General features: G+C 38.8%; 2 protein-coding genes across 2 annotated transcripts in view; one reads left to right on the top strand and one right to left on the bottom strand.

Moving 5' to 3' along the window:
• Positions 1-8646: 8646 nt before the first annotated feature.
• On the bottom strand, positions 8647-17246 carry KIAA1143 (KIAA1143 ortholog). Its single transcript, XM_003207250.4, has 3 exons — positions 17046-17246; positions 15913-16072; positions 8647-10548 (listed from the first exon to the last, which is right to left on the bottom strand). Exons 1-3 carry the CDS (start codon positions 17151-17153, stop codon positions 10343-10345), a joined length of 474 nt encoding a protein of 157 aa, XP_003207298.1. The 5' UTR covers positions 17154-17246; the 3' UTR covers positions 8647-10342.
• Positions 17247-17345: 99 nt separating this feature from the next.
• KIF15 (kinesin family member 15) overlaps positions 17346-25867 on the top strand; it is a 34989-nt gene continuing 26467 nt past the window's right edge. The window contains 9 exon segments of the mRNA XM_019616583.1: positions 17346-17499; positions 17716-17755; positions 19503-19686; positions 21094-21170; positions 22030-22067; positions 23255-23352; positions 23724-23903; positions 24639-24848; positions 24942-25067. Of these exon segments, the coding sequence (XP_019472128.1) occupies positions 17481-17499; positions 17716-17755; positions 19503-19686; positions 21094-21170; positions 22030-22067; positions 23255-23352; positions 23724-23903; positions 24639-24848; positions 24942-25067 (972 nt within the window). The 5' untranslated portion in view covers positions 17346-17480.

The following is a 25867-nucleotide window of genomic DNA, read 5'->3' as shown; positions in this document are numbered from 1 at the left end:
CCGCCTCATGAGGAGCGGCCAGATTTTTATAAGAGGGGAATGTGTTTGTTCAAGCACAAATTGCAGTCAAGGAGAGGCGAGGAACGGGGTTCTCTCCCTCTCTTCAGCAGCAGATAACGGTTTAACAGGGACAAGCATGGCCACTAAGAAGGGAAGGAGTATTGCTCACCACCACCACCGCTGCCCTGACAGCTGAGGGAGGCAGGTGCTGCTGCCATGTTGAGGTGCTCAGGCTGAGCCATGCTCCAGGCTCAGACCCCTTTCCAAACTCCCCAGCCACCCCTCTCCTCTGCTCTATGCTCTGTGTGCTGCAGCCCCCAGCACACGTCTCCTTGCTGTCCCAGCAGTCCCCTGTCTGTCTGCCCATCTGCAGCCTCAGCAGAGCGTGTGTCCTACATATCTCTGTGCCCTCACTGTCTTCCATGTGGGCTAGCATTCCCTCTCCTGGCTTGGCCTTTCAGGTGCAGCAAGGGGCTTAGGAAAGCCAAGGGGATAGGATCTGCATGGCATAAAGGAGCACAGAATTGCCACCGTGCAGCAGAGGGATGTGATCTTGGAGCTCAAGAGTGCTTTGGTGCTGGGTAGCCTGTGGTCTCCTGCCCATCAGTCTGGCATTTTCATAGCAAATCCCATGAAAGGCTGAGCCAGCTGAAGCAAAGCAAAATCTTGCTCTGGCATTTGTCAGCTGATTTTAGGTTGTGAATTAAGTCTGCAAGTGAGAGACTCTCCTGAAGGTCTTTGAGCAAGAAATGCCTGATACAAGGCAAATAGTGCTAACATATGGTTAGGAGTAATTGGCATATGCCCAGAATCCCTACCACATTCTTTCTTCACCTACCCTTACCTTTCTTACTATTCATTCCACTTTGCTTTGCTTGTTATGTGTTACTGATGTTCATTTCGCAGACAAATCCCAGACTGATGTAAATCACACCACATCATTGCAATGCCCTCTCATATCCTTTCTCTTTAAGCATTGTAGCCAAAAAGTGCTGTCTGGCATTTCCAAATAGAGGTCAGTCCTCTTGGGATGGGGATTTACTTCTTCTCCACTTTTTGGCATACTAAGTCGATGACAGATAATGACTGTCGCTGCAATCAAACAGTATATATAGGTTGTAATGATTCAGTGACTTTGAGCCAGACCATGGGAAGAGGCAAGTTGAGGACTGAAGTTTCACTCACCCAGGATCTTCCTTGGAAATGACGTAGAAGGATTTAAAAGCTTTTGCCTATCACTGCTTTGTTCATAACTACAGCAGCTAGGGTACAGTCCTGTGGGTTTTAGAAAAATGAAATAAGGCTTAGCAGAATTCTTCCTTGGTTAGAAAATATTTATTCCTCTATATCTGCATTGATTACCTTTAGGTATGAACAGCAACGCCACTCTTATCCTTCAAATGTTCATTCTAGTCAATAACAAAATTAACTTGTATACCAACAAACCACAGCTATCCAGGAGAGCAGTGAGCTCAGTATATAATAGAGATGAGAGTTTTGGCAAAAGGGAGAGTGTAGAAACAGCCCTGCTTATAAGAATTATTGATAAAAGAATTATATCTTTATAGAATCCAATTCTGTATCTTGAAGCATTTTATACACTTAGTCTTCAGTGAAAGCAGCAACCATCTCTGAATGACTGCTGTTTGGTGAAGAAAATTGATTTTAAAATCTCTCTTATTCGTTCACATTTTTTTTCTTTTTGGTACTAAAGTAGCACCCAGAGTCTGTAGCGCAGATGCAGGCTCCTTGTGGTAGGCACTAGGTAAACCTGCACCAAAGGACTGTGGCCCTTTACAGCCATCAACCAGGATGGTACTTTCTAAAGCACATAGCTCAAAGAGATGTATGTATTTATATGTTATCGAATGATTGCTCTAAAGCTGATGCCTGAGATAAAAGCATCTATATTTAGTTTCAGTAGGCTTTGAAGCACCAGAAGTACCTTAAGAAAGCTCAGTATCCACACATAGAAGGCTAATTTGCTTAAAATCCAAATCCAGCCTTGAGCTGCTAGTGTTACAGGCACTGTGAACTCTGAGCAGCTCGCGGGAGGAAAAGGATTGGTGTATAGAGGGTATGGGAAAGGTGATGTGCCATTCACATGCCAGATAGGCCTTTCAGACTTTGCCTGTGCTAACTGAAAGCTGTGAGGAAACAAGGAAATGCTGGCAGTTTGCAGGGGTGGGATAGGTTGCCACTACCTTACCTGACTGAATTTAAGAAACAGGCTGGTATGGCAAACGCTCACTGGTTCTTCTCCAGTGGTGCAGGGAGCAGGCAACCTTCCCTCTCTACAGGCAGGATCTGCTGAGTGATGTGGCAGCCTGAGCACAGGAGCTGCAGAAGGGAGGAACAAAGTGCCAGAGGCACAAAGAAAGATGGATTGGGACTCTCACAATCCAGAAAACTTTACACCATTTCGAAGTAGGTAAGTTGGACACAGAAGTAGTAGGAAAAAAAGTTTTATTCTGCTGATATAGCGCATGGTGAATTGCCAGTGCAGGAAAATGAGATGTTCAGAAACAATATTACCACTGATCACAAATGTGACATTGCCAAATTTTTGGCTGCTCTAAACCAGCATAGCTGCCCTGAGTTACATAAAACAGCAGCTGGGTCAGGAACAAAACCTGAAATCAGGGAAACCAGAAAATTCTGGGAATGCAGACATTTCATCTTGCCTCACACCATTCATCTTTTGTTAAACTTTTTTTTTTTTTCTACATTTGCCCAGAAAACATACCAGCGTGTCTTTCACAGCACTCTGATGAAGAAAATTCAAGCTGCTCTGCCTGATATTAAAAGAAGTAGCTTTCGGTAGTATTTGGATGCCGTCCAATTGCTAAACTGTAAAGTGCAGTACGTAACACAAGCACAGCTTGAAGGGTAAGCAGCAAAAGACAGATGAAAATGAAAGTTATCAACAGGAATAAAAGAACATGCAAGCAGAAAGCAGCAGGAGAAATACAGAGTGTCTGAGAATGGAGAGAAATGCTTTAACATGCTTTAACAGTGGTATTAGTGATTTAAACACAACCACACAATGAAGTTCAGTATTAGCATCATGAGAACTGGAAGTGGAAGAACGAGCTTTGGAGTGAATAGAAGCATAGCATGTGGCCAAATGTGTGATGATGTGCAAATTGAGAGTCACCTCACCTGGAACATGTTAGATGCTGAAGAACAATGCTAGCTACTTAGTCGAGTGATGAAATCAAAGCTGCAACATGTAAAATTAATGTATATTAGAGGAAACAGCTTCTCATGCTGTTAGAAGGATCACGGCCTGGTTATAAAGGACTCAGTGGTGCAATCTCCAAGTATTTATCATTCCAACACGTCCAATTAACAAAATCGTATTCAAGTGTTAGTAATTAAGTGCAGGATATCAACCTTAAGCTTTGAATTTCCCCAGATATTGTCAGTTTGAATCTGACTCTTGGCATTATGATAGCGTGTTTTCACTTTTAAAAGGAATGATAAGGTCCTAGGAATATCACATCAGCCTTCCTAATGAGGGAACCATAAAAATAGGGCTGGAAGGGACCTCGCGAGGTCATCTAGTCCAGCCCTCTGCCCTAAGGCAAGATCAATTATACCCAAATCATTTCTGACAGATGTTTGTCTAACCTGTTCATAAAAACGTCTAGCAATGAAGATCCCACAACCTCCCCAGGCAATCCATTTCAGTCCTTCACTCCAGTTACAGCTGGAAAGCCTGTCCTAATGTCTTCCTTAAATCTCCTTTGCTGCCATTTAAATCCATTAGCTCTTTTTCTATTCCCGGTGGACACAGAGAACAGTTTATTACTTTGCTCTTTGCAGCAAGTTTTACATATCTGTGTCACGTTCTTACTCCCTCCTCTGCATCTCCTTTCTCAAGATGCAGAAACCCAGTTCTTTCAGTCTATCCCCACAAATCATGTTTTCTGCACTTGTGATCAATGCCATTGCTTTCTGTTGGGCATTCAAATTGATGTACATCTTTCATTTTTCAAGTATAGTGTACAGAAGTGCACACATTATTCCAGCTAGGGTCTGGAGGAAAGAATAACCAGGGTAGGATTGCTTCATTTTTCTTCTCCGTGACAAGTTATTTACAGAGCCAAGTCACAAGTCACAGTCTGGATGAAATGGGATCTGTATCTTCTCAGCTTCAGCTTGGCTTGTTGTCTAGAAAGAAAGTTCCATCTCTATCTTATACGATCTTGAAACATTTTACAAGGAACCAAGTATTTTTCTTTCTGCTCTAGAGGCTGATGAATGTCACCTTCCTCCATTTTTTATTTTTATGATATTTATAGTAATTTGGCATGATTAAAAATTAATACTGGAATACTCACTAGCTTAAAGGAGCAAGTCTTCCAATCCCCATCAAAGTTGAATGCACAAACTCCACAGGTGCCTTTGAAAATCCCTGCTCTGAATGTTGTTGTCTATTGGATAAACAGCTCAGACATCACTGGCTTACTACACAAGCACGGCCTGCCTGGAATAACTTATGAAAATCATAATCATAAAATTGATTTGAGCTCTGTTCAGTGCTCCATAAATTTTATGCAGTCCTTAAATTATAAAACTGCTGCTGCTGTGGCACTGATCAGAACAATGCTTTATCTCTTCTCGAGGGATAGTTGGCATGTCAGAGGAGAACAGAGGAGACTGAGGCAGCTGTATTGTTTGTTTCTATTTAACAGGGCAGAATGAAACAGCTTGAATGCCAGGGGTCTAGTTCCACGGAGACTGACCGCATCAAGTTTTTATATATAATAGCTATTATAGTCTTCCTTTGCCTTTTCTTATTATTAAACCAGAAAACACCTGTCACTGATTTCACAAGGACACTTTTTTGCCTACATCATCAGGTTTGTGAAGGACAACTACAAGACACTTGAGATGTTCCCCTTCTACTCTATGATCAGAGTGTTCCCATTCTCAGACACATGACAAGAAAATGCTGCGACTGTCCAATTGCACGCTGATGTAAAAATGCTGCAGAAACCTTATCAAGTAGCCTGTCCCACAGCCCAAAATTCTACCAGAAAAAAAGACAGGCTCTCTGCTTTTACTATGCTTAGATTTTTTTAGAAGTATCTGATTCTTTTCATCTCTACATTCAGTGGCAGATTAAAAACATCATTTTTGGCACTGAATCTAAGGCAAGTTAAGATAAAAGTCCTTGTGTGGGGAAACTATGCTTGAATGGGCTCCCTACTCTTAGTCTTGGCCTATTCACATATTAAAACTGTAGACCTCAGGCTTTGTCCTGTGCTAGCAAACTGAGATTAAGAGTATCATTGCTTTTTTTTTTTTTTTTTCTGAAGAAGTCTCATCTGGAGTAGCCCAGTTTTCAAAAGCAAACGCTCAGTGCATTTCATTAGAATCGTTCTTTTCAATGTTTCAACCTGGGCATCCAAAGTCGGCAGCAACTGGGAGTCTTTTTCTTAGCACTGTCGTTTTCCAGCTCTTTCCACTCTCCTGACGTTTCCTGGTCTGTCATTCAGTCAGTTGTCATTTTGAAGGGATGTGTTTTCAACCTTTCTATACTCACGCTTTTCTCCCACGTAACCCTGTGAGCCTCATTCTTCTTCATATGCTGTGTTTTTGCTCAGAGGTATACAAACCATCTGTGCCTCTAATACAATGTTCTTAAATAGCCTCCAGGCAGATCTCTACGGTTTTTAAGTATTTCTCTTTGCCCTTCAGCCTGCTGTTAACCATTTTCCTCGTAGTTTTATAATCTGCCCTTTTAAAGTTTGTCGTTGCTACGTTGTCCCTGAGGGACAACTCTTTTTATGATATCAAAACTAAAAGTGTGCCATGATCACCATTACCCCATGGAGGCTTGATAACTTCCTCTTACAACTTCTGCCTATTACAAGGGAGCATCCTCTGGCCCATGGCCTTAACTAATCAGGTTTTGCACTAAGGACTGCCACGGGAGCCAGAGGGAAGGATTACTTTGCCAGATGTACTGGAATGGCACCAAAGCCATTTTACATCTCCTGATAGAGGGAAAACTGCTTTTGCCAGCTGTTGCTTTACCGCCAACAAAAAATAAGAGGAAAAGGTGATAATGGGAAAAAAAATTAAAATTCATTCTCTCATAATTTTTCCTATTGGTCCCATCCATTTTCCTCAGGAAGAAGTTAAAGCTACTTCCCAGGTTTTATAGGTTCTGAAAATCTTGAGGTCGGTCTACAGGAGGTTGCAGCCACCCATGTAGTGCTTCTCCAATTTTTTACGGTTACCCTTGTGACTGCTGCCTCTGGAACAGTCTCAAGGAAGTGGGGCAGAAGAGCAAGTCTATGACATGGAAAATCTCTTTGCAGATTAACACTTCACTGCAGGAACAATGAGATGATGCTGACAAGGCAGCTGATAGACCAGTCTTTCTGTCAGGTAAATGGACAAAGGATTGATTTGTGGCATCTTGCCACAAGAAAGGGCTATAGGTTATTAACCAACTTCAATGGACAAATACTTGCTGAGATTGCATATCATACTTCTTGTGCTGTACCAAAGGTAATGACTCATCTTCAGGCATGCCTGATGTCCTTGAGAATGCAATTGGCTATACACAGCCAAGTGAAGCATTACTTAGTTAATACACTACAGCACAAAGGAAACAATCAGCTGAAATGATGACATTGCTACTTCCTGCTTTGTTATAAATTTGAAGGTAAATACAGGCTTCTCGTACTCTGTGCATGCAAAACACAGCCTTTGATCCTCCAGTGATACTTCCTGGAAAAGTACTGGACACAGAAACTATCAAATAGAATTCTTACTCGTCCTTTTCTGTTTAGGTCAATGAAATGAACTTTTGCAGTCCAACAGATTTGTTTTTAACTTTGAGTCAAGCTAGAGATATAACCAACGGTAGGAACTCAGGGACTACCTGCCCATACATGCATTTTGTTGCTCACTCTGCTCTGTGTCTTTGAAATTTCCTTTCTCAATAACGGAGCGTTCCTGATGATCCACCTTAATTCCTATCATTTAGCAAAAGATCCTATTCCTTTCAAATAGGGATTTCCGTCCTTGATCGCAGACATCAGCACTGCTCTGAAATAAGCACTTGGATGTCATCTGGAAAGGCGAGATGCTCTGTCAGCTTTGCAGTGTAACAAAGCTTCCTCTATAAACACCCATCACTACTGTGCAGTTACGCTGCTGCAGTTCATCAGTAAGTTTTGAGTCTTAATGAACTGAAACTTCTGAAAGATTATACGAAGAAAAGCTGTACACAATTCCCACACCAGTTAACAGGCCACATCCGACCAAGTTTCCAGTGCTGGGTAACAAGCCTCAGCTATTTTCACCTTCCTCCTTCATAGCGCTTCTCTCACACTTGGCTGAAATGAAGCTCCATGAGGGAGGGGAAGAAAAGATTACTCCCTACATAAGGGAAAAAGGAGGGGGAAAAAAAGGAAAAATGAAGCAGCAGCCCGAAGGTTTGTCCACTGTAGTGGATAGCCCCATGCTCCATCTATTCACTTTGGCTTCCCCTTTACTAGAAAGTTCTTGCAATTATTTTTTTCCATGGCCCATTGCTTAAGGCAGGTGATTGCTTAAGACAGTTTCACATTTATTTCATAAATGAACAAGTAATTGTTCTCTTTAGTCACAGGTTCTGTGGGGTGCTGATGGCGTGTGTAATTTTCTTGATGTGTCACATAAAAACACGGCATTTTCACATGACTACTCGACTGAAATGCTTTTATACATCACTCACACCTCTTAATGAAATATATCCAATTAGTTACTGCTAGGTGAACTGGGAGTGAAATACAAAGGTCTCCTGGTCCGAGTACTACAAAGTCATAATAAAGTAAAAAACCTGTGTTTCTGTATCCACCTTTCCTTACCCTGCTGCGCTGCCTGAAGAACAACATGCTTTTCATTATATTATTTCCAAGCAAACTCAATTAATTTATTTGCATTCCAGACATCTGTCATGAAGTTGCAGGGCTAGGAGCATGATTAAGCAAAAGTACTGTACCCAGAATTTTAAAGTAAATCTCTTTTCACTGGACTTGAATCTAACAAGTCTTTCATTAATAAATTTTGTTTAAATGCAATTGCTGACAGGATTCAAACACGACCTCAATCTCTTTCTGAGTGTGCCAAATTGGCTCCGCATTTGGGAGGCTCTCTCAGATTTTAAGGTAAATGTAAATTCCTCTGATCTATGGCAGGCATTTTTCTCTTGATAACTACGTCTCCTGAACTGCCTTGCAGCTAAAGCAAAAAGCTTTCGGGCTCTGCAAGAAAGATGTAAGCAAGTGTGGTTTTGTGCTGATGACCAGAACTGGAAATGTTTAAGTAAGCATTAATTGGTTAACTCATCCCTTCATGGGTCTCAGCAAGTCAAAATAGTTACTCAGTCATTTAAACGTGCCCAAATATTCCTTCAGAATACTGTAATACCAATCTCATGGTTATGTGTGTATGTGTGTATGTGTGTATGTGTGTATGTGTGTATGTGTGTATGTGTGTATGTGTGTATGTGTGTATGTGTGTATGTGTGTATGTGTGTATGTGTGTATGTGTGTATGTGTGTATGTGTGTTTTAAATTGATTCAAACAGATGTAAAACATACAAAGTTAATGAAAAGATGAATCTCTGGGAACCTCTGATTCTCTATTTCTTCTTCCTGTATTTTTCTTTATTATATATGCTGAATACAGACAAATTAATTGCCTACAAATGCAAAATGTCCTCATGGGAATCTTCAGGATGTTACATGGCACATCTCTGGCAGTTGTAATATCAGACCCAAGCCACATCAATACCTTAATATCCATATCTAGTTCTAATTTTAATCTTCTGGAAGGACAACATACTTATTCATTTTCAAAATCAAGGAAACTCACAGTAAGTGTGAAGTGGCAGGCAGGCTTGCATCTGATCTTATGCTGTAAGAGGTTGTGATATATGAAGACAGGTAACAATTATAAAAGACTTCATTATTGGATGACTCCAAAAATCCCGCTTTATGCACTGAATTTTTAATTTAAATATCCTTGGACCACTTTCAGAAAACATAATTTATTGTTAAATACCAAATTAACAAACTAAAAACAGCTGTTTCACACAGCAACTTCAAATTTGCTCCTCAATGAAGCTCTACAGCCCAAATAACTTCAAATGACCTGTCATGCAGCACAAGAATCGGTTTCGTTGCTTCATACCCTGTAATTTCACAGCAGTCTCAGTCTTGCTTATATATGGCTACATAACACAATATATATTCAAGACATTTCAGACTAATCAGTCCTACTTCTACCTCCTGGTGCTTCCCAATCCCATCAGCAGTTACTTAATTTTGGTACATCCCATTACATAAATAGTACATAAATAGGAATGGTCATTTTCAGTGTGCCATACACGGTCAGTTGAAACATTTTAAAACTTTCTTCCACAGCCATAGTATTTCTTGACTTAGTTTTCCTGTTTACAATTTCCTATTTGAACAAAATTAAAATACTTTTTCCACAGATTAAAGATGAAATGCATTTTTTTAAAGAATAAACTGATATCCCAAAATATTACAAATACATATGTAGCTAATTAGACTGTACTTCCAAAAAACCACACCACCTTCACACATCAGTGTGGTAAAAGTGGTATGATCTCAAACGGTTTAGGCATCTTTCCTTTACACTAGTTGATATAATCACAATTTTTAATATCTTGCCAGCACAATTAATTCAAATTAATTTGATGCTTCTTGGACTGCATTCAGTGAATACTGCACTAAGACTACATGATTTTAGAAACTGAAGGCTCGTTTACTGCAAGAGAGCTCACAAAGAGCTTATCTGCCAAACCATACATGCAAAATTTAGTGCAAGCTTCTGTTAATATACAAGGCAAAAGACATCAATTTCTGTTCCATAGCAATGAAGTCTCTCTCTTTTGAATGTTAAGACAATAATAAGTAAAAAAAGTACACAACTCTTAACTAAGCCCAACTGATAGAGGGGAAACAATTCTACTAATGAAGGACATTTTAAAATGAACTGACTAAAAATGCATTTAAGCTGGATATGTACAGGTATATTTTGCTACTCATTTAGCTAACTATTTGAGATGCTACTCATCTCTAATAGCTTTGACACATTTGTTTAAACTCTTTTTTAAAAATAAAGATGTGAGATACTATTCCTGCAGTTCCATCTGAACTGAAAAGACTGAGCTCAGTTTTGCTCATGCTATGTTTCTCTATATGAGTGATAACAAAGTAAAAGATTCAAATATAGTGTTTAAATTTCTAAGAAAATCCACACTCTTATTCTAATCCCAAAAAGGATAACTAAACATATACAGCTCCTAATCATCATTTTCCTCATCATCAAATGAGAGAAGACTGCTGTTTTTCACTTGCTTGGCTGTACTCTGAGAAGTAGTTGCTTCTCTGTCAGTTTTCTTTTTCATCTTCTTACTTGAACTTACATTGAAGTCCAAAACCTTCTCTGATGAACGTTTGGCTGGCTTTCTGAACATAATTTTTCCATCAGCAGATTCTGGTTCACCATCTATAATGAATGGAATAAAATGAGAACTCAACTTCACACAAACTTACAGAACTTCACTATTGTCTTTTCCCCAAAACCAAGACTAGTGAAACCTCTGCTAGAATAAAACAAACATGAATACGTAGTTTTTTTCAACTCCATTTTTTAACACAGTCTCCATTAACAAATGCCCTCGAGGCACACAGATCTGTTCCATGACAACCAACTGCTTAAGACAGTTCTCCTCCTGTTGTTCCTAGTAAGAAACTAACCAGAGCTTTACCTGCAATGACTGTGAGCAGTAAAGCTTTTCCCACACAATCCAGCCTCATCCACTTACCAAAAATGGAGAGGACAACTTTATATGATCCTCCAATTCTCCTTTACTGTTTGTAAAATCCATGGCAACGCACTTGTTTCAAAATTATAGTAGCTCTTTAAAGAACACATGTAAGGGACAGAGCTTTTCTTTTACTCTAATGTGCCATGCCTTGGAAAGAAATAACTGTTTCTTCTTCTCTGCATGTACTAGAGCAAATAGTTAAAAACCAAATCCCTTACATTCTGAAGACCCTTTTTAAGAAGAAACCTATTGTAAAAACCTGAGCATCAATTCTGTCAATGACTCCTACATTATGTATACTTCTCCAGTAGTTTGTGAACGAACACTACTACGCAGAGAACAGCTAACTAGGTTTTTTGAAAACATTTCAGTACTGGCACATTAGAAAAGCATTACACTCACAATAACCAACAAAAATAAACTGTGCAGATGATAAGCTTATTTGTCAACTGATTCACTGTGAAATCTGCATGGAAAACTAAGTATTCACATGCTGTACATTTGATTTATAAGTTCGTGAAATGCCAACAATAAATTCTGGGAGAGAAAAGTGACTAATTCTGAAAACATACCACACCATGTAGCGCTTTTCTCAGAAGCTGGGCTAAGAAGTTTAGACTCAAAATATATATACATATTTTTTTCCACATAATTGCTTCTATTTTGACTCTTGGCCTGTTAAAACAGTGTTAAAATTTCAGTATGTGCTCAAGGACGTTCCTTTCAGCAGGAAGCCCAGGACAACTTCAGAGAGCTGTGATGTGTCAGCAGCACTTGACAAAGAATCAATCAGATGACAAAACACAGCAGGCACAGGCTTACCTAAGCAAATTGTGAGAAGGAGAACAGAATATACTATTCTGAAAGACTCTGAGGTAGCAGCTCAAGAAATTTGTGTTGACTTGTTAGGACTGTCTTTCCCAGATTCACTTCACTTCATCCCTTCTGATTTTACCAGACTGTTACAACATGTCAGCTGTCTTTTTTGTTTATAGTGATGACCCTCAGAAATAGAAATGTGTTAAGCAATGCAAAGAAGAGGTTAAAAGAAGCAAACTCAGTGTTGGCAGTTTCTTAAAACAGAGTCCTGATAAAAGACTGTAACAGTATTACAGACAGCAGGATTTCTGATAAATCCACTGAAACACAGAAAGTAAAAGACAGTGTAAAAGCACAACAGGAGAAATAATAAAATCCACTTCTTACAAGAAAAGAGGCAGAAAACCACCACTAGTAGTTCAGTTGTGACCATGCTAGGTCATTGCTGCTTTTACGTCTGTCACAAACTTTATGCTGGCATTTTCATACATGGAGCTGAAAACCCACTTCACCAGTGGCATCAAAGTACAAAGCCACAAATTCAGAAAACTTTCTCCTTTCTCGTATTAATTACAATTTGTATCTTACAAGAGGAGTAGAGGTGAGTATCTGAAAAGAAATACTGCTCTTCCGTTTATTTTTTATGTAGTACTCCTTTGCATAGCTAGCAACACAACTTTTCAGCAGTCAGCTTCTGTCCACATAGGTTTATTAGGCTTTAGGAGAAAACAAATGCCTATAAATTGGAAGGACAGGAGGAACAGTATGAACAATATTTCAAGACACACATCTATTCAATGACAAGGATTGGAAAAAATTTATGGCAACCTAGTGAATTTCTTTGTCTTTTTATGTTTATAAGTTCAGGTCAACAATTTCCAGTGTTCTTTCTAGTGCTTTCTAGTCACCCTCCTCTATGCATGCCCTTGGAAGCTTTTACTACAGGAACTGTTATCAGAAAGATAAGATGACCAGCCTTTCTCAGATATTCAGACTCATACATTTATGAGAGAAAAATAAAACCATAGAGAATGTTTTCCTTATTTAAGAATTGTAAGATAAACTCTGATTTAGATTCCTCCTGTTTACACATTGAAGAGCAGCACGAACCCTAAATGTGATTTAATGGTTGTGTACACTAAAGGAGTCTGATACTTAAGACAGCATTGGCTGTAACCTCTTTGCCTCCCCTAGCCCCAATGTGTAGAATGCAACAGGAATAATATTAGAAGAGTAAGGACATCTGCCAAATTTGGTCATCTGCAGAGCATCCCAGAGACAAGGTGAACTAAAAAATCCATAGAAAAATCAATTCTGGAGAGTACAATAAAAGCTGGGAGAAAGTATCTTGCAGTAATTATCATCTTTTGTGCAAACTTAATTTTGCATAAGGCCATTTTTATCTATGAACTGCTAGTAACCATTTATAAAATGCTGCACAAAAATTTTAAACAAAATGACTGATGTTAAACAGAGGACTTCTTTCTAAGCTAAGCTAGCCCTCCACTGATAAAATATTTCAATATGGAAGAACTTTTTTCCTCATACAGCAAAGTTTAAGTCTTAACTAAAAATGTGCTCTATGACTGAATTTGCAAAAGCCAAAAAATTGTGCTTTGCCTAAGGAGGCAGCTTAGTGCAGCTAGGATATTGATCAACTTTCTTGTTTTTGCCAAATTAATGCAAAAAGTGTTGTTCATCTTTTAAAGAAAGCACAAGCCAGAAGAATCCAGTGTCTAAGATTTAACACACACACACGACTCCATGTCAACATGATTGTAGAACAAAATGAAGCAGAAAGGACACAAATGAAAAACAAGAATTCCTAGAATATTCTAAGCCAAAGCCTGAATGCAAGAACTTTCAAATGAAGACAATTCCTCAGATATATTAAAGAGGAGAGCAGTATATTACTTATGATCTACCAAGGCACTTTGGCATTGATGTCAACATGGTGGGAGGAAAAACTAACAGTTCTGAAATTTCTTTCCCTGCTTCTCTTTCAGTTTTTTGCATAATTTCGTTGATGAGTAATTTGGGGCTATACATTATGGTGCGGTATCTGTTACGCTCATTTCACTTGTTACTCCGAGATAAAAGAAATGTGAAATTTAATTGAATCACGCAATGTCAAGCTTTCATTATACTTCTAATTTATACAAGTGACAATTACCAAAAAAGAAGAGAAACTAACGCTTTATTCAAAATTCTCTTTATTAAACTGGAAGCAACAAGCTGCCTAAATACCTGCCTCAGACTGCAAAGCTGAAATGAAACCTCTACATTTAAATCTTCCTACTGACATGGCGAAGATGGACAAAGACTTGAAGAAGCCTTCAGCAACTCGCAGCACCAGATCTTCACTGACAGTTTCACACTCAGTCCTCTATACAGCAGAGGCACATACATACAAACACATTTAACCTGGGTATTCCCGTAAGAACAAGAAGCAAAAGCAAGACCTCAAAGTAACTGCAAAGGCAGATGAGCAAATAGTAACACCATCATGCAGAACAGAGGGCAGCACTACCCACAGCACAGCATTTTAAAAGTCCTGCTACCTGCCACTGCGGATTTTTTCTCTCAAGTGCATGTTATCTCTTGGTGAATGAAGGAGCAAAAGCAGAGGTCCTAAAGTCCTGCAAGGACTCAACACTACTATCCTTACTACATAGATTTATATTTATGTCTTAGAAATGCCTTTTTCCACCAGAGAAGTTCAGTGACTGTTCAAATACACTTCTGTTTTCACACTGTGCATTCATCTTAGTGTATCAGCTGCTTTTCAACTCTCTTTCACAGCATGGACTCCACCTCAATAGATTCTCATGGACAACTAGTACTTTTTGCCTAACTTTACAAAATCATTTTTCCTCCTACTGTGACTGCTCGAATAGCAACTTGCTTACATGAAAAAAAAAAAACCAACACTCCAAAAGAATGCCATTTCTTTCCGGTTGGTTGAAATTTCTAGCAGAACCAGAATGACAGTACAACTTTTGAAAAGAAATCATGCAACAGCTATACAAACTGCAACACCAATTAACTGTCATAACAGAATTAGCAAGAGTTTTCCGCTCACTCTATTAAGAATGTAAAGCTGTAAACAGATTTTCCAAAGAGATTGAACAATACAATGCAATCATCAATTTCCCATCAAGAAACAAGGCCTTAATTTTTAGTTGAAATGCTGCATTTCACTCTTCTCACTGGTCTATCATCCACCCACAAAGACAAAGCTTTGCCATACTAGCTGTAGATAGTATGTATTTTCTTGCATCAGTTACTGAACATGCTGTCCCCCTTTCCCCAGGTTCTAGATAGTTTATTATTTCCAGAAGAGGTAAGCAATGAAACAAGGACCAGATTTTTTATTTTACTAACTTTTAAGCAATGTAAAAGCAAAACTTTATCTGGGTGGTTTTGTTTTCAGTGAAATAGTCTAAATTTTCAAAGCAAAATAACTGGAAGGGTAGTTGAAATATCTTTCTGTATTCACGTAAATACATAATGGTGTAGAAGATGCATAAAGAACAGCAGAAATAATAAAGTCTGATTTACTGCAGTTTGATTCTAGATTCCAAACCTGCTTTGAAGATCCTGGTTCCCTTTCATGTCACTCCCTATATTCTTCTGTTCATCTCCTTTCTTTCACATCTCAAGTCACACCACAGCACTCCTGTTTTCCATGAGCCCTGACTACTAGTTGTGCAAGTCACAATGCATACTGAGGATGATTTCAAGAAAGTAATGATGTGGAGCAGTCAGTTAAGTCATTTGGGAACTGAGTTTACAAACCTGTCATTCTCTTCTCTAAAGCACTAACTTGAGTTTCCTCCTTCTAGGTACATATTATTTTACAAACTCGTAAGATTACCTTTAATATACTCAACCCTACCATCAAACAGAGTTAATTAACTGATTAATGAGTTCAGAAGTTATCACAGGTGACGTCAAGAAGATATAGCAGGTAATGACATTCCATTTCCCTACCCCCCAATTATTATTAATAATAAATTAAGGTGGTGCTTTAGAAGTAGAATGATGCACTATCAAGAAAAACAGAACTTCAACATATAGAGACAGACATCTTGGACGTTACTTCAGATTGGGAATCAAAGGTAATATTAAATGATAGAAAACAAGCAAGGATCATCAAGCTCCCTTTTATGAATCTCTCGCTTTGGCTCTATGAAGCAAGAAATTAGTAGTTTGAAATTCACCTTGTTCACTTGACTTCAAGGCCTCTTTGATTTGCTGTTTAATTTTCATTGCTTCTTCAGCAGTCAAGTCCCCTTTTTTCAGTGTTACCACTTGAGGCTGCTCATCTTCATTATCACTGCCATTCTCAGAATCACTATCTGCAAGTGGAAGTTGCTCTCTCTAGAGGAAAGAAACAAAGGCAATTCTGATCAATTGGTACAACAGCAGGCAGTAGTTTTGGTTTCACTTCTGCAGCAATGTTGGTGAAGAGCCATGGCACAGCCCACAACCCAGGCTCTCCCAGTGCACTTTACCTGAATGACACAAATCTACTGTCATATCCTTCAGCAAAAGTCACAGAATGGCCAGGGTTGGAAGGGACCTCAAGGATCATGAGTCTCTAACCCCCTTGCTCCTCCCCATTTTATACTAGACAAAGCTGCCCAGGGCCCCATTCAGCCTGGCCTTGAACACCTCCAGGGACAGGACCATCTGCATTACTGCAGCCCATGGCATGCACTCCCAGTACAACAAACACATATTTTTACTTTTTTAAGATTTGCTCATACTTAGCAACTAAAACGGGCTCATAGGACTCGTTACAACTCTTTGGACAACACCAACTCTATCGTGGAGACAGTGTCCCATGGGAAGAAAACAAAAAGCACACAAAGGCCCTATGGCCCTTTCTCTAGCGTGTCAGCTGATCAGGCATTAAGACCATTTTAACCCTTTACATACACCATTTTTATTACACTCTTAAAACATTTCTTTCCTCTAGCCCAGATCCTATTAGAACAGTTAAACTTGGGGCATTTCTCCATCCCCCTGGGGATGCCGAGAGGTGAAACCAACTGCTCTGAGATGGGGCACTAGGGCTACAATTACTAAATGAAAATGAGAGGGGCCGGCATTTTTTTTAATTTATTTTCATCTTCGCCAGAAGAACGAGTCCCCAAGACAGCCCCAGCTTATAATAAGCGGGTAGCCACCAACACCCCAGCCCCTCCAGGCTCATCCCCCGCCTCCCAGCGGGCTCCGTCCCCTTCCTACCCCCACCGAGGGGAAGGGAAGCAGGGCAGCGATGCACGGGGCCGAGGAAGGACACGCTGCCAAGCAAGGAGGGAGCACCTCTCCTCAGGAAGACTGTTACCTTGGTTTCCACCGTGGGCCCCTCCCGATACCCGACCTGCCGCTTAAAACGGCTGAGGAAAGCGGGCTCGGCCGGCCGCACGTAGGAGACCTGGTTCCTTTTGCTCATGGCCGCTGCCCCCGGCCCGGCCACAAGCGGCCAGCCGCCCGCTTCCGGTGGCGGAGGACGGCAGCCCGAGCGGGACAGCCAGCACGCTTCCTACTTCCGCCCTGCTGCCCATATCCCCATCGCGTGACGAGGGCAGACATGCTTCCAGCCAATAAGAGGAGAGAAGCCAGAGTAGGGGCAGGAGTCGTGCAATGAAATGGCCGCGCCCTTCTCGGCCTCATGGTGGGGCGGGGTTGCGCCGCTTTCGGCTCTTAGCGCCAAATTCAAACACGCCGCCATTTTGAAGGAACTGTGGGCAGGTGGGGGGCCGTAGGGCCGGCGCGGATTATGGCTCCCGGCACAAGAGGTGAGGGGACGAGGGCGTGATCGGGGTGCGCTGCTGAGAGGGGCAGGGGAGTATCTTAGTACTGTTGTTACTACGCGGGGACTCTGTGGGGAGTGGGGCCGCCGCATTGAGCGGGCTGCGGTGGGTGGCGGTGGGTCGGGATGGGACTGGACTGTTGTTCTTAAACATTAGTTATATCTTGACTATCTTCTGTGTATTTTTTTCATCTTTTTGTAGATTTACGTGATTCTGCAGTGCCTTTGCTGAACTCACCTAGGTAAAGTATTATTGGCCGCTTCCTGTATGCAATAATGCTGTAGGAAAAAGTGCAAATAGTGTAACTGTACAAAATAATGTTAAGTTTTTCACCCAGTGTTTTTCCAACACAGGACTGCCTATCTCTCTCAACTTCCTTTGTGATTTAAAAATAAAATCTCTTCATCAAAGCGCTGTTCTGAGGCATCGGATTTCTCTTAGAATGTTGTCATACTTCTTGGGTGTCTGGCTGGCTTCTATGAGGGAGTCCCAAGCTAAAAGAAAGGCACACAAAGCCCCCCAAATATACACGATTGCCCCAACTCAAAATATTACATACTGACAATATTTGGCAAGTTAGTGAGATGTCTCAGGTCTTCCCTTTCTCAGCTGCTGCTTCTTCCCCTTTTAGCTTTTTCCTTGTTGCTCCCCCATCTTACATTTCACTCATGAAGTCTACTTCTAAAATTGTTCTTTTCCTTTCTCTTGTATTGCCAAAAGTAAAAGCCAACGCCAATTATAATGCTATCTTGCTATAGCTGATTGATGTGAAAGAATAAAGTAAATACAAGCTTGCTGTCACTTCATGGAGGAATTAAATTCTTTAAGAATTCAATTGGTATAAGTATTATTATTGATATTTATACTAGAATGTCATAAAACATTAATATAATTCGTACACAGTTATGTAGGTTGCTCCGAAAGTAATGCCTCTTATTTCCATGGAAACCGCAACGTGTACGAAGAGTACAATAACTGTTTGACAGAGTAAATTCTCAGCTACAAAATGCTAGTTTTCAACACAGACACTATCGTTAGTTAAGTATTCTCACCAGCAACAAATGAGCCTGTGTACTGCACTCATAAAGGTCTGCAGCTGTGGTGGTGACCCACTGTTGCCACTGCTGAACCACACCACGCACTGCCTCACTGAATGTCAACAGGGGCAATTTCTTCCGCATGGAGGAATTTATTGACACCCTTTCACTTCATCTGCACTCCTGTGTCAGATGCCATTCTGTCAGACTGCGCCTCCGTGTCCTTCTGTCACACAGCAACAAAATGCAACAGGATATTGGTGGGAAGGTTCAGCCTCTGCCATACTGCCAACATCTGCATTGGATGTCATGTGCCAAAATAACAAAATAGGAGGTATTACTTTAGAGGATTCAAGCTGAGTTTTGAACAAACTGTTCAACAAAGAACAAACTGTTGTGTCCGCTGTATGTAGTGAAATTAGTCAGGGAGCTTTTAATTTTAGGAGCTGCTGTCCTTGATCAGATTCATCGACTGAGAATTGATTATTTTTTCCCTTCCTATGAAAAGTGAAGAAAATGCAAGATTTCTTGCTGTAACATAGCATTGTGTGTTCCATTTGTTAAATCTTTCTCTAAGTTCCTGTAATAAAGAGGATGCTTGAAACCTACAGCCTTAGAAATTACTGAAGCCCCATTATAACTGCAGTGGCCTGTCTGGTCTCTCTTCCTCCCCTCTCTTTGTACTTCAAATTCAATGTGAAATGTTCTTTTAGAACTGTATTTACATGCAGAAACAACAAATTCCACCAGCTTTTTGTTCTTTTTTAATCTGCCACATTGTAAGCTTTAATACTGTGTCTTATAATGAATTCATGTGTACAGCTACAACGTCTGTAATTTGAGGAAATGTTTGTATGATTTCATGTGCTTAATCTGATTTTTGCAATGTAATTTTAACAAACAGCTGATAGATGTATTTCAAAGAAATCTAATGCATAAATATTCATTTAGTGTTGAAGGGGATGCTATCAAGGTTTACGTAAGAGTACGTCCCCCTTCAGAGGGAACTGCATTAACTGATGGAGATCAAGGCTTGTGTTTATCTGTTCTTTCATCAAACACCATCCGTCTGCATTCAAAACCTGAGCCGAAGATCTTCACTTTTGATTATGTTGCAAATATGGAAACAACACAGGTAATAACTGAGTAACTTACAGAATTTTGTAGCGGTAGTGCAGGTTTTCCCCAGATTTTGGCAACTGCTGCGTTAAGCCTTTCTAAAGACGTCATTCCTTTGGTCATCTTTTTTGGGGTCTTATTTTTTGCTGTGCTCCATTTAGTAATATATGGTTGTAGTTCATAGATACTGCCCTAAATTCCACCTTTTAATAATTTTTATGTATTTTTAAGCACCACTAATTGTTTAATCGAAGCTTGCACTAGAATTAAAGCTTCTGTTTGTAAACATAACAGTAATAGCATGAACAGAAAATAATGCCCTGTTGAGATAATCACACAAAAATGGATGGTAGCCAATAGCCAATGTGATTTGTATGTTAGAAGTTTATGACCTTATTACAGTTATATTTCCTTCTTTTATATCTGCTTTTAAACAGATATATTGTTCAGAAATTTTCACTGCTTAGTCTTAATATTCTCATGACCTTGGAAAAGGTAATACCAGAAGGAAAATGCTCCAATTTAATCTTTGCAGTATTGCATTCTTGAAGTTCTGAACATCATTTTCATTTGACATCAAATGCACCACACTTCCTTTTCCAAGCTCTTAAGGAAGTCTTTCCTTCCTACAATATAATCTTAATGGGAAAACCTAAAAGTAATCTGAGTTGTTTCTGCAATATCCTTACAAATGGTGATTAATTTCTTAGTTTCATAAAGCATTGGTTTTATAAGGAGTAAGAGTGAGGTCTTTTTAATAGTGCTGACTTGAAGTGTATTCTAATAAAGGAGCAGCGTCATCCTTCAAGTGTCATCTGTCTTTTACATGAAGAAATGAACTGCTCTTGACAGCATCCTGTCATCCATCTTCATGCAGAACTCTGCACAGAAGCTGTGAAGTTCTTAATAAATGTCATAATAAGAACCCATAATATATACAGCATCTCTAAAAGAAAACGAAACACTCAGCTATCATTTGCAGCAAGGCTTTTCTTGCATGTCTAGGAAATGCATGAAAATGGAAGCTAGTGGTTGTGCAATATTTGCCCAATATGCCATTGTACCATGGCAAATGTGGAAAGTTGACCAGTTTTGCTGATCGTCATAGGTTCAATTTTGCTATAAACCACATAATAATTATAATGAACATTGGACTACAATTAATACTGCACATAATAAAAATTTTGAAACCATATTGTAGTGAATTTTACTCAATTTTTTCACAGAGAATTTTCTACATCACAAAGGCTCACCATGTTTTATGACTTTTATGCTGTGAGAGATCTCCAAGGGTCATGATAATCTGTCTGACCCCAAATAATGCAATTATTTTATACGTTATATAGTTATCACACAGAAAAGGCTGATAGAAGAGAGACTTAAACTACTGGAGCCAAGTGTCTTCTCTTTCCTTTGTCCCCAGGAGTCAGTGTTCTCAAGTGTGGCCAAAAGTATTGTTGAATCATGTATGAATGGCTACAATGGAACCATCTTTGCATAGTAAGTCATTTAATGGTGTTTCATAGAAATTACACTATTTGAGGAGAGTTTGTTAATGACTAATAGTGGTTTTAATTTACTGAGTCTACTTAATGTTACGCTAAGCTTTGAAAATGCTTCCTTAATTCAGAACAATGTAGAAAATGTTCTTGCACTATTGAAGTATATTTCTTGTTTCAGCTTTCAAAGTGTTTTCAGAGGAAAACTACATCCAAGATTAGTAGCATTAATATCACCATATTAACTGAAAATATTTTCTCACTTTGAAAACTGAGTGGGCACTTTTGTTAAAAATACTAACTTGGAGGGCTGATCTTATGGAAGTGTTACTCTTTGTTTATTTTTAGTCTGGAACAGCTTTTGCAAAACTGATCTCTACTTTGTTACTATTTATAAATATGGAAAAATCAAGTGAAATTGCTCTGAAACTTCTCTAGCATTATTAATAACTAAGGATAATAAGAGGATATATCTAACTTGAAAGGATTTTAATTGTTAGTTTATGTATGCTACTGAGTGACATTAAACTAATTTTTTTGGAGCAGTCTTCTGGGATTTTATGTGTCTATTTGAAAGCCTTTATTTGAATGCTGATTTCTAGTATTCCCTTTCCAACAGAAACGCAAAAGAAAAGGGAGGTGGGGGAAGCAAAGAGGGCTGTGAAAAAGTAATTTATCTAACATGGTCAAATTCACTCTTTTATTTTCATATATTCTCAGCTTCCCTCCATTGTTTTTTTTTAATCTTCTATTTCTTACATTTGAAACGGTCAGTTTTCTTTAAAAGATATAGATTAATTTAAAAATCAGAGCTGGGATAATGCTTTGTTGTCTTACTACTACTTTTTGTTTTTTTTTAGTGGCCAGACTGGATCAGGAAAAACTTTTACTATGATGGGTAAGTGCATTAAGACAGCTTTATCTTACATTGATCTTCATGTAGAATTCTGTATAGAAGATGTGAGTAAGTAGTTTCTTAAGGTTTTTTTGCTGGAGTTGAAATGTCTCCTTGGCTCAAATGCTGGGGATGATTGAGATTTTTCTCTTTTTGTAAGTAGCTTTAAGGTTTAAAGGATCTTAGAATCCTTATGGTTGGAAGTATCCTTTAAAGGCCATCTAGTCCAACTCCCCTGCAGTGAACAGGGACATCCACAGCTACATCAGATTGTCCAGGGCCTGATCCAGCCTCACCCTCTATGTCTCCAGGGATGGGGCATCAACCACATCTTGAGGCAGCCTGTTTCAGTGCCTCACCACCCTCACCGTTGAAGACTTTTTCCTTGTATCCAATAAATGGTGTGGAGCTCAGTGCAGTTACTCTTTGTATCAAGATAGATAGCAAAGTACAGGTACTCTCCTCCATCTTTTTGGGGTTGTATAATTTTGTTTTTGACAGGAGAAAAACTTTTCAGTGGTATCAAAAATTTTGAATAAGATGTCTCAGAAAATGAGTAGTTCTGCTGTTTGCCCTGTTTGGCTGGTGTATCCTACATGTGAAAAAATAGAAAAAATATTTTAATATGTAGCATTCTTTCGTATTAAAATTATAGTAAGGCTTTCAAAATAATTGGTTCATACCCAACTAGGAGTTAAGATCCCTCAGTATATGAAACCTACTGTATTTTGTTCATCATGCAGTGGTAATTTTAAATGCATTAATATTTCACTTGATGTTAGAAAGTTACTGAAACAACCAAAATTGTATGGCTGATCTGTTTAAGAGGACTACATAGAAATTAACTGAACATGGGGCTAGAACCACTGTCTGTCTAATTATTCAAGTCAGGCTTAAGGCCTCATCTGTACTATTTGACATGGAAGTTCATGTTTTATACTATTTTAGACTTAGGTAACCCTAAAGACAGAAAATGACCTTTCACAGGGATCACTTTGATTTTGTTTAAACCTGATTGTGGAATATTGTCTCAGATCATGGAAGTTGATTTTGTTGCAGTTCTGAGGTTTTGCCATAAACTGATTAAAACTTACTGAATTCCTTTATAATGGCACCTTGGAAAAAAAACCCAACCATTTCACTTGAGTAATACTAACTAATTAAAACTTTTTATTTAAAAATCTCTTTAGGACCATCTGATTCTGATAATTTCACTCACAGTCTGAGAGGTGTAATTCCACGGAGCTTTGAATACTTATTTTTTCTAATTGAACGTGAGAAAGAAAAGGTACATTTATTTTATGCTTACTAATGAAGTATGTCTCACATCAAAATTTAGCTAAGGCTGTTTTGTAATCTGGTGTGTAGAAGTGAAGTTTCTGAGATAATGGCTGACTTGCTTAAAATCTATTAATCAGAAGCAATTGTGTCTAGTTCTTCAGACACATGCATGCTTGCTTTGAGTCTAAAAATGCATCTAGGTTTCTGGATGATGGTTGTCATCTGAGTATCAAGGGATGTCAGAAATGCATAACATGCTGAATATACATAAGCAAGCTTACAGCTTTATATATATATATAAAAATAAAATCACTGTCATACAATGAAAAGCTTAATAAAACCTAGTGCACTTATAGTGTAAATTTTTGTGTTTTGAAGGCTGGCAGTGGAAAGAGTTTTCTCTGCAAATGCTCTTTTATTGAAATCTACAATGAGCAGATATTTGACTTGCTAGACTCTGCTTCAGCTGGACTCTTTCTTAGAGAGCACATCAAGAAGGGGGTCTTTGTTGATGGTGCTGTTGAACAGGTGTTGTCATCTGCTGCTGAAGCATACCAGGTATTTTTGCCACTTTTCAATGCTTGAACTTTTAGTCTTGATTAATGGCCTATTTGGTAAATATTTCTCTAATTTAAGCACTTGGTTTTTTGTGTGGTGTCTATGAAGTCCTCTCTCCCAACCTCTCTTTCCAAAGCACTGGTAAAAGTCTATGACTAGATAGCATTTCTTGACTATCTCACACATGTAAGAAATCATATAGTTCTAAAATATATGGAATATACGAATTGCAATCACCGTAATCTCTCCATAATACTCTTCACATCTTTGAAATAGCAACAGAAAATTACATCCTGCCCTAATTAAGCAGCATGTATGTTTCAGAAATTGTCAAGTTGGTTCCTCCAAGAGTGAAGTGCACAGTACTTTTTCAACTTCAAATATTCTTTTCCTTGTGTACTGCTAACATGTGCATGTATTAGATATGTTCTACTCTGAAAAGGCAACGGCACTCTAGGAGGAAAGAAATTAAAATTGTAATTAGTTTTTTATGAAGCTTGACTATCTATTTGTATACTATTCCTCCCCCTCATTTTTTGTAGAATGTCTATTTCTTGTATATATTATGTAGATATTTTTGAATGTAATATATAAAATACTGGAATGTGCTTGTCCTTGGGATTTTTGAAAGCTCTTGCACTGAAGTGTACTTAATATTGTTTATCTCACTTTCAAGTAAATACCGGGTCCTGTCTGAAATACTTGTTTAATGTCTTTTTCATGTTTATTAATTAGGTATTAACTATGGGCTGGAGAAACCGTCGTGTGGCATCAACCTCAATGAACAGAGAATCTTCAAGGTCGCATGCAGTTTTCACGATCACAGTGGAATCCATGGAGAAAAACAATGATATTGTTAACATTCGTTCTTCCCTTCTCAACCTGGTAGACTTGGCAGGGTCTGAGAGACAAAAAGACACCCATACAGAAGGGCTGAGATTGAAGGTGAGTTCTGTACTATCTGTGGCATCTTTTTCCTTTCAGTTGCATTGCCCTGTCCCATCCACCAGATCTGCTCACTTCTATTTTCTATTCTAGGAAGCAGGTAACATAAATCGATCACTAAGTTGCCTGGGCCAAGTTATCACAGCACTTGTTGATGTGGGTAATGGAAAACAGAGACACATTTGTTATCGGGATTCCAAGCTCACTTTTCTGCTACGGGTAATATATATCCTCTGGATTTTACATACTAGTTGAGGTAGAAACAGCATGTGGTTGTATGGGTTTGTTTTTGTGTGTGTGCTTTTGGTTTTATTTTATTTTTAAATTCAGCTTTGGCAAACTGAACACATGTACATAAAAATGTACGTTGGTATGGGGCATGAGGAGTAAAGCATGAAAAATAGCTTTTCACCTAAGCAGATGCTCCTTTGCTGTTAACTGAAGACAATAAATTTATGTTTCCATTTTTTTTTTTCCACATATTTGTAAATGTTGATAAAGAAGTGTATGCTTTCTTCCTTATAATTTGGGAATTAAAATTTGGGAAAGACTCTGTATCAGTGATATGTAGAGACTGGTTGAAATGTACAACAGGATCTCCAGAATTAGTTTGTGTGCTAATGGTTCATGTGATATTGAGCATTTGACAAATTTACTGTTTCCTATTTGAAAATTCATGGATTGCTTTCAAGCTGATCAGAAAATAAAGATAAAAGCATTCAAAGATGAAGCATGCTTCTCTGTGGGATGCCAGCACTCACTAGAACTCTCAACAGTTACTAATATTATATTTTGTTTTATACGACACAGTTGTGCATAAAATTTCTCTTGCTTACAATAGAGATTATTACTTAAAATGGCAAAACTTCAGCATTCCATCCACTTCGTGTACACTTTAGAAGCAAGGACCTCAGAAGAGTTATACCACTTTGGTGTAACACGATTTTGTAATGTAGTACTAGGCTTCCTGGTGTAGCCCTAAACCTGCAAATAAAGCTAATTTCTTTGGGTTTTTTTTT

Source organism: Meleagris gallopavo, chromosome 6 (assembly GCF_000146605.3).
Source record: "Meleagris gallopavo isolate NT-WF06-2002-E0010 breed Aviagen turkey brand Nicholas breeding stock chromosome 6, Turkey_5.1, whole genome shotgun sequence".
Classification (NCBI taxonomy): Eukaryota; Metazoa; Chordata; class Aves; order Galliformes; family Phasianidae; genus Meleagris; species Meleagris gallopavo.
The sequence above is the reverse complement of the archived record's forward strand: the minus strand, read 5'-3'. Positions and strand labels throughout refer to the sequence as shown.

Bases quoted from the DNA above. Each gene is read 5' to 3' on its own strand.
- KIAA1143 (XM_003207250.4), bottom strand. From the start codon at position 17,153: ATGAGCAAAAGGAACCAGGTCTCCTACGTGCGGCCGGCCGAGCCCGCT. The intron at 16,073-17,045 runs GTAACAGTCTTC...TCTTTCCTCTAG, and splicing joins GGCCCACGGTGGAAACCAAG to AGAGAGCAACTTCCACTTGC. The intron at 10,549-15,912 runs GTGAATTTCAAA...CATTCATTATAG, and splicing joins CTTGAAGTCAAGTGAACAAG to ATGGTGAACCAGAATCTGCT.